Genomic DNA, 19,646 nt, shown 5'->3' on the forward strand with positions numbered 1-19,646 from the left:
ATATGCACAAAATGTCGCTCGTCATGGCTAACTGATTTGCATAGCGCCACAGCAAGTAGTGGGGACTTTGCATATGCTGTGAGAAAGGGTACCAGGGGTATAATTTTTGCCAAGATCATGGACACTGAGGTATGATTCACCGACTTGCCGCGCACATTCATCCGGCTAGCAGTCTCTTTACTGTCTATTAGTTTCTTAGTGTATAGGCCTAGTCAAATACTAAATGATTTTAATTGCATAATCACGCCGTACTTCTATTTAATTGTAATAGATGTATATATTGTTCCTTTGGTGAAATTTTTTTTGTATAGTCTATTATTGAATCAGAATCTCAAATTATTGCCACTTAAGTTGGTAAAACATTTACCTCTCTGTGGAAATTAGCTCAGAGAGCATAAATAATTCCCACTTTGGAGGGGTTTTTTTTTTTTTTTTTCAGTTTACATGCATACACCACGCCGTCCTCCTCCCTCCCAGCCCCTCCGCCCGCTATATCCCACTAACCCATGTACATTTTGTTGTCTGTACAATTTTGCCCCCCCCAGACTTTTAATTCCCAATCGCCACTACTGATGGTAGCTATGGAATTCCAGGAAGATCTAGATATTGTGCCTAATAGAAGGATTTAAATGGCACTACTATAACTATTGCACAGCTGCTTAAAACTAAATAGCCTCTTCATTATCTTGTTTTGACACATTGTCATACATTTTAAGGACTGCTGTAACTGTAGCAGTGAATCTCAAAGCAATTTGAACTTTGTGTATTTCTCTGTCTTTTCAGGATTCTTTAACTATGGTAGTGCATAGTAATAACAGCTATTACAAGTGATAATTTAAAATTAAATGATCAGTATGAACATACTCTGCTTTAACAGGTAAGGTATTGTCATTTCATACTTTTTGTTTGTTTCTGTGCAAATTAAATAACATGATGTGGCAGGTAGTTTATATAATTGAGTTTTCAGATGTTGTTGTGTTTACCATTTGACATGAAAATCCATTATTCTAAATCCCTTCCTATAATGAAAACTCCCTCTACAACAATTTTTTTTTCTGTCCTCAAGGTATTGTTGTGTCAAGATTTCACTGTGTATATATATTCATTTACAGGGAGAGGAGTTTATCATATATTCATTCAATTAATAAGTAGCAGAATTATGTGATGATGATAGCAGATTTTTTGCTTCAACTGGTTGGCAATGCTGCCTCTTATCCCCTTCAAATGTGCGTGACACCCCTCCCTCCCTCTCAGCACATCTAGTCATGTAGTGGAGGATATGCCCCATACATTGATACCTACATTGATGAAATCCGTAAGCAACTTTCTATCGTAAGACGGCTTCTAATTACCACCAAATTCCGTTATGCAAACTTTACTAAGCTGTAATTACTCCTACCATTATAAGATGTTATCACATCAACATCTATAGAAGTGTTATTTTCTATCTGCAAATGGAGTAGAAGCAGCATCACAGGTAGCATTACAGGAGGTTGAAAAAGATAGGTTCTAGAGTGTTTCCAGAAGCTTTACCAACACTGGAAAAAGTGTGAAGTTACCCAAGGGGATTACTTTGAAGGGTGAAAATCGATGTTTTAAGTTTTTGTGGTAACTATGCGCCACATATCCGAAGGTTTGAATCCTACGTGCCCTTCCTCTGTGGCACTGCAGTCCATGGTGAATGGGTGTATTACAGAGTTCACAATGGTGGGGAAGACACATTTGTACACAGTTCATATGACATAAATATCTGAGAGCATGTAAATTACAAGTTGAATAATACAGGGTGATATTTCCAAGTGCATCCGTTTATTGCAGCCTGCTGCCAGAAGATGAGTGGAAACTTGCCAATGACTCAAGCGCTGCGGCCAACAGCTGCTACACCCCTTCCCGTAGTACTGTACAATTGTTAATTATTACAGAATAATGAAATATAAAACAAAATGACAAACTACTTGTCACATTACAGCAAATGCTGGCAGATGTGCATTGTATCTGAGACGATATTCCTGTTTACCCTTCACAGCTGAGGCGTAGGAATCTGGAGAATTTCACTACAAATTGCGTTTTTCTGTTCTACTGTTCTATGCAGATTTATTTTATACACCTTAAGCTATACATTTCCCCACAAATAAAGTTTGCATTGGCATTAAATCAAGACTGCAAACTGGCCATAAACCTGTGCTCATTACACTTTCCTTGGAAACATTACTGCAGTCACTGAGTTATGTACCATACAAGCTATAGCCCATTTTATTGAAAATATCCTAGTGTCCTTTTCTTTCCTCTTCAGTCAGTTGTGGGAAGAAAAAACGTTCAGGACCAACTCAATATAACGGTTAGAATTTCATTATTCTGTAATAATTAACAATTGTACAGTACTACGGGAAGGGGCGTAGCGACTTGAGGGACTGAAGTAGAGCTTCATGAATTAGTCTTGGGTTTTCATGGGATCAATACCGGTTATTTTGTGCATTTACCCACTCATTCAAATGAAATCACGCCTCATCAGAAAACAACCGGTGCAAGGTTTAAACCATCACTGTTCACTGACAGAAGAAACTGCCTAGTTTCCAGTTTTCACGTTGCCCTCTGTGCAGTAAAATATGAATCATCACCTTGATGCACAAGTTTTCTTAAGGATTTCCTCGGGGATAGCTCTAGTCCTTTTTTTTCTACATCCTAGAACACTTTTGGTTCTAACTGATTCTGTTTTAACACTGAATGTACACGTTTGAATTTATTCATAATTTTTTCCTTACTGGATTACAGGTTGGAACTCATGCACTGAAGAACTCATCATGAAATTCCCTTCTTTCTCTTCCAAGAGATTCATGCTTTAGGAATCTGAAACACACCAAAATACACTATTCAGTAATCAGTTGATAAGGCATCGACAGAAAATTTATCACTTCCAAAGAGGAGAGCAGGTATGCGCACATGATCATTACATCAGCTCAGACTGCCAGCAGACAAGCTGCATCAGCATGGTATCAGTCGCGCTTGTTATCGACGTGGGTCTTCAGGAACTTTCCACTCATCTCCCGCCAGCAGGCTGCGGGAATCTAGATATACGCCCGATAATATCACCCTGTGCTACTGCCTTGTAATCATATCACTGTGGACACACAAAGCTGGCTTACCAGATGGAGCCGACGGCACTGGTGAAGTCCATAGAGTCGACATCCTCGGAGGTTATCACGGTAGGCTGGAGAATCACATCTCCTTTGCCCATCTTCAGCATCTCTTGACTTTCTCTGAACTCCTCCTTTACCACCACTGAATGAAGTTGCAACGAATCCTCAAGAATGTGCCACATTTCTCCCATATAACCAGAAATATGGCCATGTTTCTCGACTACCACATAGGGCGGCATCTGTGTGAAAAAAGCTACAGAAACTACAAGGTAGCAAAGAAGTGGCAGAACACATGCAAGAACCAACGACTTTATCTCAAAGACGTCTCCTGAGAAAGAAGACTGGTGACACAATGAACTGATATTTCAATAAGTTTATTAATTTTTATCTGGTAATGGAAGAGGATCTTTATTTGAAAGTTGTGCAAGGTAGGCATGATACTAATTGGCAGGGTGATGTTAATATGTGAAACTGATAAATGAAGTAACGTTATTGACTTTTAAAGATAAAAATTTCATAATGTTCCGTATTGAAATGTATCACAATGAAATTGAAATAATAAATAAGGTAGTTCAACCTATTCAATACAAATAAATATGCTTCCACTTATAATTAAGTAGGAATGTAGCACTACATTTCATATTTATTTGTATTGAATAGGTTGAACTACCTTATTTATTATTTCAATTTCATTGTTATTGACTTTGGCAGGAGTTTATTTGCTGTATTGTTAATACATTTATTTTGGCCATGCAGTTCCCGTGTGACTGTCGCCTTGTAAATTGTTGGTTAAAAGGTGATGTTTACATTAGAACAGTGGTGCACACTACTATTCGGTCCATGGTAGTAATAAGGGACATTTTAGAGGGTTCTCCAATTTAAATCCCTGAGATTACCTGTGGAGAATGTTGGAATTAAAAGTGTACGCCAACAACCCTCACATAAGAGAACAACAACAGATATTGAACATCACACAGGATGAGATTCACTGAGGGTCTGCTAAACTGTTAATGGGGTGCCAAACATATTTGAGAGCTGAGACACGTCACTTTGAGCGTCTCTTTTAATAATACAGGTGGTGATTTCCATACGGAACCTGAAATATTTATCCCGAATGGGTAAATTTATAATACCAATATAGGGTAAATTTATAATACCAATATATTCCAGCTAACTCATTCCTGGTTGCCAATTGGGCTCATCAGTTGGTAAATAGCACACCTACCGAGACAAATGGCTAGTGAGTTAGCTGGTAAATTTATAATGTCCAATAAGGTTCCAACTATACTGGTATTATCTCTTTTAGTATCGATAAGTTTTTCATTTCTTCGTTTCACAAGAAATAGCTTTCTAGGATTGTTATTCGATGCTGGGTAATACGCAGATATGGCACGCATTTTGTCGGCCAGTAGATTAGTGACAATGCGTGGCATCATTGCTTCTGCTGCACTGTTACAAAATAAAGACTCTGCACTCCTAATATTGATACAACCAAAGAATTTATAAGACCTTTTCAAGAATAATCTACAGTAATAATGTGGTGTCCTAAGAGTCTGTGAAAGGAAAGTTCTTCAATTGGTAAAATGATTTGTAATTCAAAAATGTATCTGAAATATAGTAATGGAGTCTGCCTGGTGGCCATGATCATTAAGGCATTGAAGTCTAAATAGTCTGACACCATGGTTGGCCGGTTCAAATCCCGTTGGTCGAAAATAATTTCACCATCAGAATGTTGGCCAGCAGGGTAGGGGAGGTGGTGTTATACAATTTCTAATCCTAGATTGCATGCCAAAACCCTAGATTAAATTCCAAACCTCTCTGCAGTGCTCATATGGAGAGAGCGCACATGACGCTGTTGATGGTGATTCGTCCATTGGACGGGGACGTTAAGCCTTAAGCAGACCCCTTGGTGCTATTCGACAGGAGTAGGCTATGTGCCAACACTGGGTTTCATCCTCTCCCTTCCTACTATCATATATCATGTTATTCATTTAATCTCATTAACTCCTTTGATGAGGCTGACATCAGGAAGGGGATCCAGTCATTAAAAAAAACACCATGACAGATTCTTCTCGCCTCATATCCGATCTTGTAGAGAAACGGGACAAGGGTTGGACAAATGATACATCTGAAATATATTAATGGAAATAAATTGTGCTAAAGCCATGTCAGCAATATCCTGTTTCATAAAGAGAAAGAAAAAACACCAACATTTGACTTCTTACCATCTCCCTACAGGAATTACAGAGAGGTATGGCATGCAATCTAGTGATTAATGGTACATCAATACCTCTCTTACAGTGCCGGCCAAAATTCTGATAGTGTTTTTTTCCATCAATGGATCTTGAACTAGCTAACCTTGGTGTCGAACCATAAAGACTTACTGGTAATGCTTTAACCATCATGGCCACCAGGCAGGCTTATTGAAAGGAAAGTCACGCTCGAGTTAGATCCCATAAAAACAAGGATTTAGACAGCAATTTAAGTGGAATGATTGTTCCCATTTGAAGTACTATGTGCTTTAGATACATCATGCAGCTCAATAAGTTGGGTGACCTAAGGTAACAGGTGCTTCGGAGAAATAGATTTTCAGTCAAAAGTCCCTACGTGTTGGCAACCTCTCTGCTTTACCTGCGCAGCAGGATGCTTTACTCTTACTAAAGGTGAATGCTGCAGGTTCATATTACAAGAAAAGGAGTATTTGTATGATTCACTAGATGGACTTACAGTATTGTACACGAGGGGAGGGTTATTGGTTGATGCTATGACTTTACTTAAGGAGAACATTAGAAAACTTTCTGGTTGCAATTTGCTTGTTTTTGAAGGGAGCAGGGGCATCAAAGTAACAACAAGTTGGTGGCTTTGCTGTTAGTGTATGGGGAAAGTCGAAGAAATGGATTTATTTTTGTGGGGCTACATGCCTGACATAATTTTTGCAACATTGCCTGATAACAGGGATGATTTTGTAGGAAGGAATAGAGCAGCAAGCCCTTCATGCTGTCAAGATTGCACAGAAGTGTTATGAGGCTTATAGTGCTTTGTGCTGAACAAAAAGCTGGACATTTTCAACATATTTTGTAGATAAAATGGTACTACACAGATCTTTTAGCATATGGCTTTTAATACTGGAAGTGTGCGACGACATATTCGGCTCACCAGTTCTATAGCTGCTTTTCCCGGTACACCCTATGAGATGAATTACATGTACTGCTGTGTGAGGCTGTTGTTTGTGGAAGTATGTAGGTGTAATTGTATGAGGTACAAACTGTAAGGAAGCTCCAGTGTCCTTGACAAAGGTAACATCTTGGCATTGGTTTGGAGTTGAAATGGGAAAAAACAGAAAATCATTTCAAGAATAGCCGAGGGAGGATTTGAATCCACCTGTCTCTCAAGTACAGAGCTAGCAGCCATAACTGGTTATGCCACAGCACACTGACTGATCTTTTTGGTTAGGCACCTTACAGTAATAAAATTAAACTGTTTATTTACATTTTTCTTCATTCCATTACTGGAGGCTGTCTCCTGTAGAGTAGATCATCCTGCTGCATGAATAAAGCAGAAAGGTTGCCGATACATCGGGAGTTCAGGCTGAAAATTTACTTCTCCAAAGTTGTTACTGAAGGTAAGGCAAATCATGGCCATGAGGTGACTGACAGCTCTGCGTGCACGAGAAACAGCTGTTATGAGCGTTAGCTCATGACGTTATCAGATAGTCACACTTCCACATAGGATACCAAAGTGCCTTTCCAAGGGGTCTTGGTTGAATTTGGCTGTAAGCACATAAAAGAACCATGGCTCCACAAATACTGTGTAAGTTCTATTAAGAGCTTTGGCGTTCAATGCATCAAAAACATAATTGAAGTCCCTCGTTAAAATGCCTGGGGCTACACTTCTTTCAAAACCATTGGTGTAACTGTCTCTAAAAAAAAAAAAAAAATATGCATTTGCCATAGCCCTGATGAATAACTGGCACGCCAAACAAGCATTAATTTTCTGAAAACTGTTAGGGTTGATATGCGATGAGGTTATTTTTGGTCATACCCACAAACCTGCAGAATCCTGGAGGGTGTCATTTTCGTAAACTAGTCTGTACCTAGTAGTTGAATCTGATACTGTGGCCTTTATAGGTAGAATTTTCTTTGGCAAGAAAATAATTTCTAATGCATTTCAGGATATGAACTGCATCTGAAAATGCCCAAACCTTTCTAGAGGAGCTCACAGGATTGGGAACGATTACATTTAAGTTATTGAGTTTACCACTGATATCAAGATTTTGCCAAGCTTTCTTGTTTGTCTGACCCCCATCGCATACAAATCCAACAATGTGAATTCCAGCATTTTCCAGTTGAATACAGCTTGGATTATTTTCTTTGACAGTATGTCACCAGGTGTGGAATTGCGACTTGCATATATTGCAATATGTTGTACCCAGTGCTTTAAGAGTGGTACAAACATAAACACTATGGCATGATTTGCAATATTTGCTTGTTAATCTTCTGATGTGAGATCATCGAAGTCCATGTATCAATCTATTTTTTAAAAAGTGCTATTAAACTGTATTTCTTCATAGTTTAACTTCATCAAATATTATTATTCCCAGCCTGTTGTTGTCACAATCATCATCATAAGTGTTAAAGGCTTGAGAAATGGCACTCACTGAATGATGACTGATACTGTATGAACACTTCAGGCCTTTCAACAGACTGTGAAGATGTGATGGTGATGGCAGTGGCTGAAGTTCATGCTGCCTACAATGCCTGTAACCTTTCGGGGCTTAATTTCCAATAGGAGTGCTTCCAGTAGAAATTCCTGATCATAACGCATGCCTTTTGAACTTCTGGTATTGATCTTCATCAATATGGTGTAAATTATTATCTTGTTTCCTACTTAGCCTAGCCTTTCATTAGTGGTATTTACCTGTTTTTTGAATGATTTAATTTCTTGAAGCTCCCTTTCTAGTTCAGCATTATATTTCTTTTCTTCTTTTAATCTTCTGCTAAAAAAGTAACCATCCTCTGGAGATTCTTAATTCTCTTTTTTAAGATGAATTCCCTCTGATTATCAGAACTAACCTGTAATTTATCACCAGCACTAGAGCATACAAAGCTAATACTAGGGGAGTCTAGTATGGAATAATCACAAGTGGAGGGAACATCTAATTTAGTAGACTGGCATTGATATGGAGATCTTCTTACTGTGATGTTTCATGATAAATATTTCGGAAGATTAGGAAAAAATGTGTGGGACTGCTGTGATATCCAGTTTCCATCTCTGTCTTGGAATTTCCACTTTTTCACCATTAATAATGAAACTGTCACATTTTTGGATAAGTTTGGCTGCAAACTGCAGATCACAGATGCGACTTTTATCACTTAAAGGCATATCTTGATGTGGGATACTCTTCACCACTTTGAGAATAGAGTGGGATCTTTTGGGGGTGAAAAAAATTTGTTTCTCATTCGAATGTTTATCGTAACCTGACTTGCAACTCGGAACATAGCAAGATGTATAATAGGTATAATATATTCAGATGCGGTAGTAAATTGAAGCATATGCCAAAGTATACGTCCTACTTCTCAAATGCGTAATGTTTTTCACTTTTCAGTTCAGAAAAGTTAACACCAGATATTTTGCACGTATAAAACTGGAGAACATATACTGTAAAACTACCGAAAAAGACCACAAAATGTTTACACACTTCCACATAAAGCTGACAAAAAGCATGTGTACTTGGACCTTTTATCGACAGCAGTTCTGCAGGCGGCGGAGAACAAGTATACTGTCTGATAACATGTGATTCAGAGAGAGTCGTCACACAACGTCACACTATTAATTTCTATTCATCCTGGAAGCGCCTAAAAATATTTTGTGGGCAGCATTTGTTCAAAATTATTTTAAGAGAACCTTTAAAATACTAACAATCAGTTACCAATGTAAACACGTACAAATTTGAGATTGATTTAGTATTAAAACAATTCTCATTTAAAAATAACTTCCCATTAAAAAACGTAAACTTAGAATTTTGTGGATCAGAAGTATTTTGTAAATAGAACATTACAGCAGCACAAAAATATGTCAGATAGTGAGGTAAAAAATGTGGTACTGGTACTTAGTTGCATGTACATAAGCACTGATAACAGTAACATACCATTAATATAAATCACTTTGGGAGTGGCGACCCCATCGTAATAACAGCCTATATACGATTCATTCATCACATCCCTGACCCGGTCAAGGACTGGAAAACAGGTTGTAGGTTTTCATTCATTTTCAACAGTAACATACAGTGGCATATGCTGGGATCAAGACATGGGCTACCACTAGACATAGGTTACCTCTTTTCAATGGTTGGTTTAGTGAAAGTCAAGTCTTCAGCGTTTTGAGTTGCAGCCAGTAGCCACTGCAAGTTGCCTGCTGTATTGTCAAGGCTGCTTCATAAGCTACTTCCCAGGCCTCTGCTACTGCCAATGCTCAACCCCTGATCAGTGGAGATGGTAGCCTAAGGTTTAGCAATTTCAAGTCCGGCTTTGTGGCTAAATGGGTAGAATGCTTGCCTTTGGTCCGATGGTCCCGGTTCAATTTTCAGGATCAACCTCCTCATACTGTTAATTCCTCTGGCTTGGGGACTGGGTATTTAAGACGTATTCACCATTCCTTTTATATTCATTAGGTCACCACCAAGCCTTTACAGATGCCATTCACCATTATTATTATTATTATTATTATTATTATTATTATTATTATTATTATTATTATTAAATAAAAATGTTGAATTTTACAGCGGTCGTGCCCATCGTTCACTGGTTAATTAGCTTCATCGGGAGATCAGTGGTAGTGTTCGATCCATGATCACGGGTTCGATTCCAGCTAACGAAAGAGAACACTAAACCTGAAAGATTGCATTTCATTTTCTACGAATAAACAGAAAACTACATTACTCCTATAACAGCAGCCCTGCAGTGTCTTCCTATAAGGATGTAGAAGTAAATGAAAGTGAAATACCAGCACTCTGTTATCTATATAATTAAGTCAGAAGTATGAGGTGAAGTATATACGATGAGTAACGCATGGTTGATAGTTAGCAGTGGCGATCTGACGGACCGAAGCCTAGCACACCTATCCGCCCTGGTCCCCGCTCCTGGCCGATATACAGCAGCAAGCCACACGGGGCGAGTCGAGGTGAGAGAGGCGAGAGTCTGGGCTGCGATATCAGTCTCCGATGCCTTGTTCTCAGAAATACGTGCGACGTTTTTTCTCACTGCTTTCAAGTTTTGTAAATGGAACAATGTGCCAGATGCTTACATGATAATGTGCTTGGTAGCCCTCAGAATACGCCACTGGTAACATATCTTCATTGCATAGAATTCACAAGCTTCTCCAAAATGTATGGATGAAAGGTTGATGCATTCCCCTTGTAAGCAGCAAAGAACTGATCTTAATTGAGTAATTCCTGCAATGTACACATCAGTCCAATTTCTTGCAGATGTGTTCAACAGGGTTAAGGTCTGGGCTTTGGCTATGTTTCTCCAAATCTTTTGACTTTCTGCTCTGAAAAGAAATTTCTTACATGGCCAGAGGAATGTTTTGAATTATTGTCTTGTTGAAATATCCAATTTGAAGCCATATTCTTCCTTCCATGTCAAATCATGTGTCATTATACATTATAGAATAGCATGATACGGTACTTAAAACGATCCACTATCCCTTCCATTCGTATGAGAGGACTAACTCCTTGTTTAGACAAAAAAACAAAACCACACCATGATGCAACCACATTTATGTTTAATGTATCACATATTGTTTGTCTGATATTTTGGTCGACGAATATAGGCTACCGTAGGCCTACCTCTTAACGTCACACAAGACGAGGCTGAACTTACTTTAGTTACTCCATAAAATACTTAACCATTCTTTACTCTTCCATGTGGCACTGTAAAATGGGGTGAATAGAAAAATAGTGGGGTGAACAGAAACAAAAACCAGGAAAGTTTAGTAATTTGCTGTAAATAATACTGATTGCTGTAATTTAAAATTTGTTGGATATATTTGTGAAATAACATATACGGTACTGAAGAGAAATTCATGTTTTAAAGGTTGCCCACATTGTTCTGTGTAAGCCATTGTCAAGTAAAGTGGAGCCAAATCACCACGAGGAAACTGGCGTGGGAAAACTCCATTCAGAGTTCAGACAGCAGGTAAAATGTTGGTGTTGGCTAATCTTATTTTATGAAATACTTAGCCTGATGTTTAATAAAGGATACCATAAATATGGCATTTTTTAAAATGTGTGTTTGTATATCTAACCTCAATTTAATTTTCAGCACAAATGGTCAACTTGCGGGGTGAATAGAAACAAGAGCTTCATCATGCCCCGAACTTATACTCTCAGTTTTCGGCTATATGATCAGCCCAGTTACTATGAGCAACGGAGAATCGACCAGACTCTACTCATCCCACGGAAGCTACGATGCCATGAGTGCATCTCCTCTGCGGAACTCGCAAGACCGTCCTCCAACTCCAGAAATGGACTTCCCAGGCGAAACAAGCCAGGTGCCGAATGGACTCGGAAACTTCTAGCGTCGACGAAAAAGATTCGCCCTGTTCCGGACCTCCAATCTGCTGCCTCCTCCGGCTTGGTTTATACGTCACCACCTTCTGTTCAAAATTCAGCTGGAGCGGTCGAACCAGACCGTCAGCTGGGCATTAATCCATTGCCTCCGATTTATCCGACGAACTACCAACTTCAGCAGCCTACTCCGTACATGCCTGTCAACGTATGAAGCTACGCCCAGGCTGCCTTAAACCCAGCCATTCCGCCCAACATTCGAAACAGGAGTGTCATCGAAACGTCACACCAGGCTGCAGTTCAACCGCCATATTACCTTATTAAGCTCCAGCACGTCGATCCTGCATTTGCTAACACCAAAAACATCTACCAACTTCTGACCCGCTATACGCCGAACTTTGCTGACTACAAGCTAGAAATCCAGCGTGCCCGTGATGGGGCTTTAATATCAAAACTTGCAAGCCCTGTTTCTCCCATTTCACCAATCGGATAGGAGCCCATCAACTGGGACAGCATGTCAGGGCTACCAACATGTCCACGCAGCGACCTGCCAGACGACCAGAGCCCCCAGCCCGCCCAGCTCCCATCTTGTCTGTGGTGGCCTACGGGGTGGACAGGGTCTACACGGATGACGAGGTGGCCGCCCAACTTCAACTGAAAGACCATGATATCTTTAAAGTCATCCGCATCCGGAACGCGAGCGGCCCAACGTCCTTGGTTCGCATCCTGTCGCGGGATGTCACTACACTGGACGGGTTTTAGCGGGACGGCGCTATGATCTACGCCCGGCGCCACAGAGTGGAGCCTTTCAGGTCTGCTCTCCCGCAGGAGATCCGCTGCCCCAGGTGTCAGCGTTTCGATCACGCTCCAGGAGCTGCCCGTATTCATCCTGAGGTATGTGCAATTTGCTCCAGTCAGGAATATCCCACTCAAGTGTGTCCGAACAAAGCTAACCCGATATGTGTAAAGTGTAACCTTGACCATCCGTCTTTCAGTTATAAATGTAAAACCAAACCTCTTCCTGAACCTAACAAGCCTGAAACCGCCGTCCCAGTCCAATCCCAAGACCTGCCTACCCCTGCTTCCTCTTCCTCCCTCCCGTGCCCTAGTTCTGAAAACATCATTCGTTTTGTAATGCCCTCACATCCTTGCCCAGATCCAGATCCAGTTAGCGGCTCGGGTGGTGCTTAATACTCACGTTGATGTTGCATACTCGCATTCTTTCCCCTAAATACTGTGCATTTTATGCGGTATGTTCAAGGTTTATTATGTGAACATACGATCAGTTCGCACCAGCCTCCCGCTTCTGGAAACTTCCCTTTCCTTGTATGCCCCGGATGTTTTCGTCCTTAATGAGACATATCTGACGCCTACTTACAATCCGCAATTCACCCCTTTTGTCTTATACCGTGCTGACCGTCCTGGTCAAGGTCGCGGCGGTGTCGCTGTAGGCGTCAGACGAACGTATACTGTCATTCGGCATTATTTTACTTTTCCCAATAACTTCTCCGAATATCTTATTTTAGAAGTACTTACCCTTCATAAATCAATTACTATTGCTACTATTTATCTTACTCCCGGCCTATCAGCCCCTTCTGATTTTATTAAACATATCGATTCTACCTTCACTGATTATATAATTTTAGCTGATCTAAACATTACCTCTTATACTCCACTCCAATCTCTTGAATTTATTGATTTATGTAATCATCTCCAGGGCATACGATATCCTTTCCCATTTCATACCCTACCTGTCAACCAATCCACCCCTTATGTCTTCATCCTTTCTCCTTCCCTTGCCTCTTCCCCTACCATCCAACAGCTCGTCCCTCTTCGTAGCGATCATGCACCTGCTCTCCTCACCATTCCCGGAATTATTCCTAATCGTCGCCTTTACCCCCCTCGCCCTCCACCCAACCGCCGCTTCTCACATACTCACTGGATTAATTATCGCACTACCATTACTGTACTTCTCCAAGGCTCTTCTCCCCCTACATCCATTCCCACTTTTCACTCTCTCATAGATACAATAGAACGAGCTATAATAGTTTCCGATAACCTCCATATCCCCCGTCACTCCTACCATCCCTCCCAAGGCGTTACGTCTCCTTAAATTGGTCACGAATATTACAACTCATATGTCCGTACCAAAGACTTGACAACTTTACAACAACACCGACGAACATTACGTCATGCCCGTTCCTACATTAAAGCTATAAAACGTAAACTCTGGATTGATAAATGTAGTGACTTAGCCGACTATCATGAACCTAGAAAATTCTGGACAACTTTTTGACAATTAACTAAAACTACTAAACCCCTTCCTACCTACCCCATTCTCCTACACATCCACGTACCGACAAGGATAAAGCCGACGTTTTTGCTGACTATTATCGGACAGATTTCCCCCTCTCAAACCCCAATTTTGTCCATCCTGACGAACATGTTATTAATCAATTCTCCCACCTTGACCTACCTGAACTTCAACCTTCCTTCCTAAACTTCTCCCAAGTTGACTACACGCATCCCTTAAATGCTCCTATCACCCCTACCGACATCACCAATTTTTTGAAACATCGCAAAAACACCTCGCCCGGCTCCGATCACATCTCGTATCGTCATATCCAAGAAGCCCCTACAGCTGTTCAGCGAGTTTCTAAGGTACCGTACTAGCGTGCCATCTCTTTCATATTCCTTGCTCATACTGTTGCGTTTGCCTCATTTTTCATTTCACCTCTCATTTTCCATTGCGTAATCCATCGTCATTTTGTCCATTACTGGTAACTTTTCCCCGGTAACTTTTTTCATCGCACTCCGCTAATTATTATTATTATTGTTATTATTATTATTATTATTATTATTATTATTATTATTATTATTATTATTATTATTATTATTATTATTATTTTGTACGCTCATGTATTAATTTATTCTTTCTGTTCTTCCTTTCATTACTATGTTGTTTATTCCTATTTATTATTATTATTGTTCTTATTCTTATTGTTCCTAGTTTTATTTTATACATCTCACTCTGTCTGTATCTTAATTAAGGGTGTAGTTTCCTTTATTTGCACCCCAGTGTGATTTTGTTACGTTAACATTGTGCTCAAGGACTTGGCACGAGAACATTTTCGCTTGTTACCCACCAGCTCGTGTGCGTGTTCTTGTCGTTGTACTTCTAGTGATGATACGGTGCTCAATGTTACCTTTCCTCAAGCACATTGGATTTGTTACCTCAAGGATATAATCATGTCTTGTATATCTATATTGCTCAATAAACGGGGGATGGCGGGGGTTAATACGGGCGGGTGTGATGCGGCCCTGCTCTGGGGCTCGACTTGGGTGGTCTCGGTACCTCTGCGCCAACCCCACTCCTCTCTCACTCCCGCACGTATGTACGCCACATACATCAATCAAACAATTACCGGCAACGTTCCACAACATTAAACTCAATTCTCACGGCCTAATGCTACGCGTTTAGCTGTGGCCCGCCCACCTCACTTGTAGGTGGGAATGAAAGAACACCTTGATTGATTGATTCCGAACTTATAAACACGATCCTAGGTGCAAGTGCTATCACAATCACAGCCAAGAAGCGGTCCAGGCAGCAGTTGATGACATCACAATCAATTGCCTGAGCTATAGAGACGCAACCAAGAAACAAACTATTCTGTATTGTACCGTCATTTGACTCGAAAGGATACCATAAAGAAACAAGGTGGACAGACAGTATTAACTACAGAAGAAGAAGAATTGCTTGTAGATAGGTTAAGTGTATGTGCTGAGTGGGGTTGCCCCATGGACCCATATGATGTGAGGATTATTGCAAAACAATACTTGATTCTCTTGGGAAGATCGTAAAGAAGTTCAGAGACAATATGCCTAGCCGGGACTTCATTTTCCGTTTTCTAAAGTGGCACACGGAGAAAATTATCACTGCGTGTGAGCCAGAACATAAAACGAGCACGAGCACAAGTGACCTATACTTTGACAAACTGGAAAAAGAATTGGTTGAAGAGTCCCTCCATCTAATATAATGCATTTTGATTAAACAATCTTATCAGATGATCCTGGGAAAAGGAAGATAATTGCCAAGCGAGGATGCAAATATTCTGAATCAAAGTAAATCGGTCACGTCAATCATGTTTGCAACTGCTGCGGATGGAACACTCTTAGCCCCTTATGTTGTATATAAGGCAACAAATTTGTATCAATCTTAGACTAACGGGGTGCCGAAAGGAACGAGATATACTCGTACCAAGTCAGGATGGTTAGACTCATTTTGCTTTGATGACTGGGTCAAATATATTGCTCTTCGTTACTTTTCTCAGCTTCAAGAAAGGAAAATACTGATTTGAGATTATCTTTTGTGTGCAGACCATAATATCAGCTTCGTATTCTTACCGAGTAATTCAACGCATTTAACGCAACCCCTAGGCGTGGCCTTCTGCAGACCATTGCAAAATGCTTGAAGATCAGTACTGGAATCGTAGAAAAAAGGTCCTGGTAGGAAGGAGACAAGTGTGCCAAAGGATGCCTTTCCCCGTCTTCTCCTCAAGCTTCTTGAGGAAATAGAACTAAGAAAGTTCGGAAACATTAAGTCTGGTTTCAGTAAATGTGGTATAGTGCCTGTCAACCCAGAGAAGTTCTGAAATCGAGTCCAGCAAGAAATGAAGAAGGAAGCGCTTCCCCAAAAAATGATGCTTTAGACAGGAGCTTTCTGGCAATTTTAGAAAACCTTAGATATAGCGACTCTTCAAAACAGTGGTGCCCTTGTAAGCAATCCCTGATTTCCCTCACAGATTTCTTAGGCTCAGTAATTGATTGATTCCGAGTTATTCTATCCTCCCGTATGGTTGTTTTCTGAGGTGCAATTTCAAAATATTCGAACACGAAATTGACAGAAACGTAGCCAGAATAAATAAGCTAATGAGTCTCAAAATATCCGGGAAATTTGGGTACAGTTATTGCAAAAATTATTCGGACAACCGCGGATTTTGCAAGGAGGCGCCCTAATATGCGTGAAGACGGGGATATAGTGGTTTAAGAATTGCATTTTCTGTTCAGTGACATCTGCATTTATTCATACATACCAAAAAATACAAATATAGTAGTAACAATACCTGCTAAATCACAATAAGAAAGGAAAAGTCTCTTTTTGCGGCGACAAAAAGTATTCAGACACTCCATTATAGATATGATTTAATGCAGGGCAAGGTTCCCACATTGTCCAAATATCACAAACTAATACTCTGTTGCGTGGCCCTTGGCCTTTATTACAGCCTCAAGACGGCTCGACATTGATTTGACGAGGGATTTGGTTAACGATGTTGGTATTTTATCCCATTCTTCCTGTAGTGCTGTTATGAGGCTTGCTTTACTCGAAATGTCTCTTCCGGATTGCCTTCTAGAGAAAACTTCACAGGGACTCGATGAGGTTTAGGTCCGGCGACTGAGGTGGCATGTTTAGTCTTTTGGGCATGTTACATAGCACCGACAGCCACGTGTTTAGCGCCGTATGCTTCGGATCATTGTCGTGTTGAAATACAAAATTGTCACGAATTCCTAACTGTTCTGCACTAGCCACCAGATTGTTCTTTAACGTCTATGTATTTCATATGGTTCATGATGCCGTCGATAACATGAAGTTTTCCGACCGCCAAGGTGCTCATACAGACCCCCCCCCCCTCTATTACTTAGCCTCCTTCGTGTTTCACCGTAGCTTTTAGATTCGCCGGTTGTAGTTCCCGATTTGTCTTCCGCCATACCGTTTGGAGTCCATCTGAACCAAAAAAATTAAATTTACTTTCGTCAATGAAAATAACCTTGTCCCAGTTCTCAGGGGAGTCATTATAATGCTCCTTTGCAAACTGCAGTCGCATCTTAAGATTGGCTTCACTTATCCATCCCTTTCTGCGGGCTACTCTACCATGAAACCCTTCTGCGCGACACACATTACGCACTGTACTCACGGATACATTCACTCCTGTCTTGCGTATGTCGGCTTCTATTGTAGGAGCACTGGTCTTGGGGTTCTTCTTTATCTGTCGTACGATGAACCGCCTCTCCGTGTCCGTAAGGGAGTGAAGGTGCTCACTTCGTGACTTGTTTTACACCATTTTCCGGTGTACAAAACATTCAATGACTTCATACACCGTCAATTTTGGCCTTTCCGTGAGCGTTGCAATTTCTCAGAGTGTTTTTATATTGATCGTCCACTGACCTGTTTGTCTGATACTGTAAGTCAGGCAGAACAATGGGAATCATATGACGACGTTATCGCACTCGTGATCTCCGCGTAAATCCCCAAATGTCCAGGTGTCCGAATACATTTTGTCGCCGCAAAAAGAGACGTTTTCTTTCTTATTGTGATTTTCCAGGCATTGTTACTGCTATGTTTGTATTTTTTTTGGCTATGTGTGAATAAATGCAGATGTCGGACAACTTTTTACACTAACTGTAGCTGCATAGGCGACAGGGACGTTAAAACAGTTCTTTGAGTTTACTAGCTGGGTGCCGTATTTCGCTTCGTTTAGGGTGGATTTGTTGTTATTTATTGTAAAGATGTTTTCGACTTCTTCAATGTTCAATGACTGGACAATCTACAAAATAATACCATTTGAGCTGTGGAATCGTCATGGAAACGACACCCACCGAACAAACAATGCCGTTGAAGGGTGGTATTCGAAGTTCAACCGTCTGATTAAAAAACTAATTACCGCTTCAAGGAGTTAATATCTTGTCTGAAACAAAGAAGCTGGAACATCTGATTTTCAAATAGCCAGGATGGATATGAATCTCGAACGTTCGAAGAGATGAAAGATCTATAGGATATTCCTTCAACTTTGGCAAGTTGACAACAACCTTTTGAAAATAAACGTAACATATTCCTATTTAATCGTACGATATACTGTTCAGAATATTTCACAAAATACTTACGAGTGTGTTTCTATGGATACTAGTTAAAAGTTATGATCGGTGAAAACGGTAAATAAAAATGTAAATAGACTCTGGGATGAGTTTAAGGCGATTGTTGAGGAGATTGATTGATTGATTGATTGATTGATTGATTGATTGATTGATTGATTGATTGATTGATTGATTGATTGATTGATTGATTGATTGATTGATTGATTGATTGATTGATTGATTGATTGATTGATTGATTGATTGAAGAACTAGTATCTCAGGCATGTTACTTATCTGAGGGCTCTACTCTGTTGTCCTTACACGTAAAAAGTACTGACAACAGACAATACCTAGCTACACTACTGTGGTCGTTACAAATCAATCGGTCACGCCCACAGAAAGGCATGCACCAGCTGTCCCATTGAGCGACATTTTCACAACATTCATGACATGGACTGGCTGCATAAGGAATGGCATTACACTTTAAAAAAAGCCAAGGTAAGATTAAGACAGTTCAGTGGAAAGTAATAAATTAGTTCTATCCAAGTCCATACCAGAAGACGTAAAACACTGTAAACACTTTCTATTGACAGAAATGTATCTAGGCTGTTCTCAATATACCAGTTATAAGAAATGCTATATTTATTCCAGCATAGTAGAAGAATGAAATAGGAAATATGAACTTACGTTCTCCATCAAGACTACGACAGTCCTGTTCAAGCCTTTCGTCTCATTATAGCCAGATTTTCTGGTGTATAAACCTGCAATAAATAAGAGAAATAAGAATGAGCAGGCGAAGAACTGTATAAGTTTACTTTAACTTGTGAGAAATGAGTTCATATTAATCTAAATAGACAGTAGCGCAAAAAGATAGAAAATTAGGTACTTTTTATCCTTTGCAAGAAATGAAAATGTGGTAAAGATATCTATAATGAAAGTTGATCGAAATATAAGTTACTAAACATTAGTGACATCTTAAGTTTAGATCAACTCTTCTACTGTTTTAAAACAGTAATTGAACAACCTCGTGGAGC

The 19,646-nt window shown here is 40.0% G+C and overlaps 1 protein-coding gene across 1 annotated transcript in view; it reads right to left on the reverse strand.

Annotated features, from left to right (window-relative positions):
* LOC136875929 (glutamate receptor 1-like) overlaps nt 1–19,368 on the reverse strand; it is an 82,411-nt gene extending 63,043 nt beyond the window's left edge. Inside the window, exons 1-2 of the mRNA XM_067149548.2 lie at nt 19,300–19,368; nt 3,144–3,376 (exon numbers count right to left, since the gene is read on the reverse strand). Of these exons, the coding sequence (XP_067005649.2) occupies nt 3,144–3,376; nt 19,300–19,308 (242 nt within the window). The 5' untranslated portion in view covers nt 19,309–19,368. The remainder of the gene's footprint in view (nt 1–3,143; nt 3,377–19,299) is intronic.
* Nucleotides 19,369–19,646: the final 278 nt, after the last annotated feature.

Source organism: Anabrus simplex, chromosome 6 (assembly GCF_040414725.1).
Source record: "Anabrus simplex isolate iqAnaSimp1 chromosome 6, ASM4041472v1, whole genome shotgun sequence".
Classification (NCBI taxonomy): Eukaryota; Metazoa; Arthropoda; class Insecta; order Orthoptera; family Tettigoniidae; genus Anabrus; species Anabrus simplex.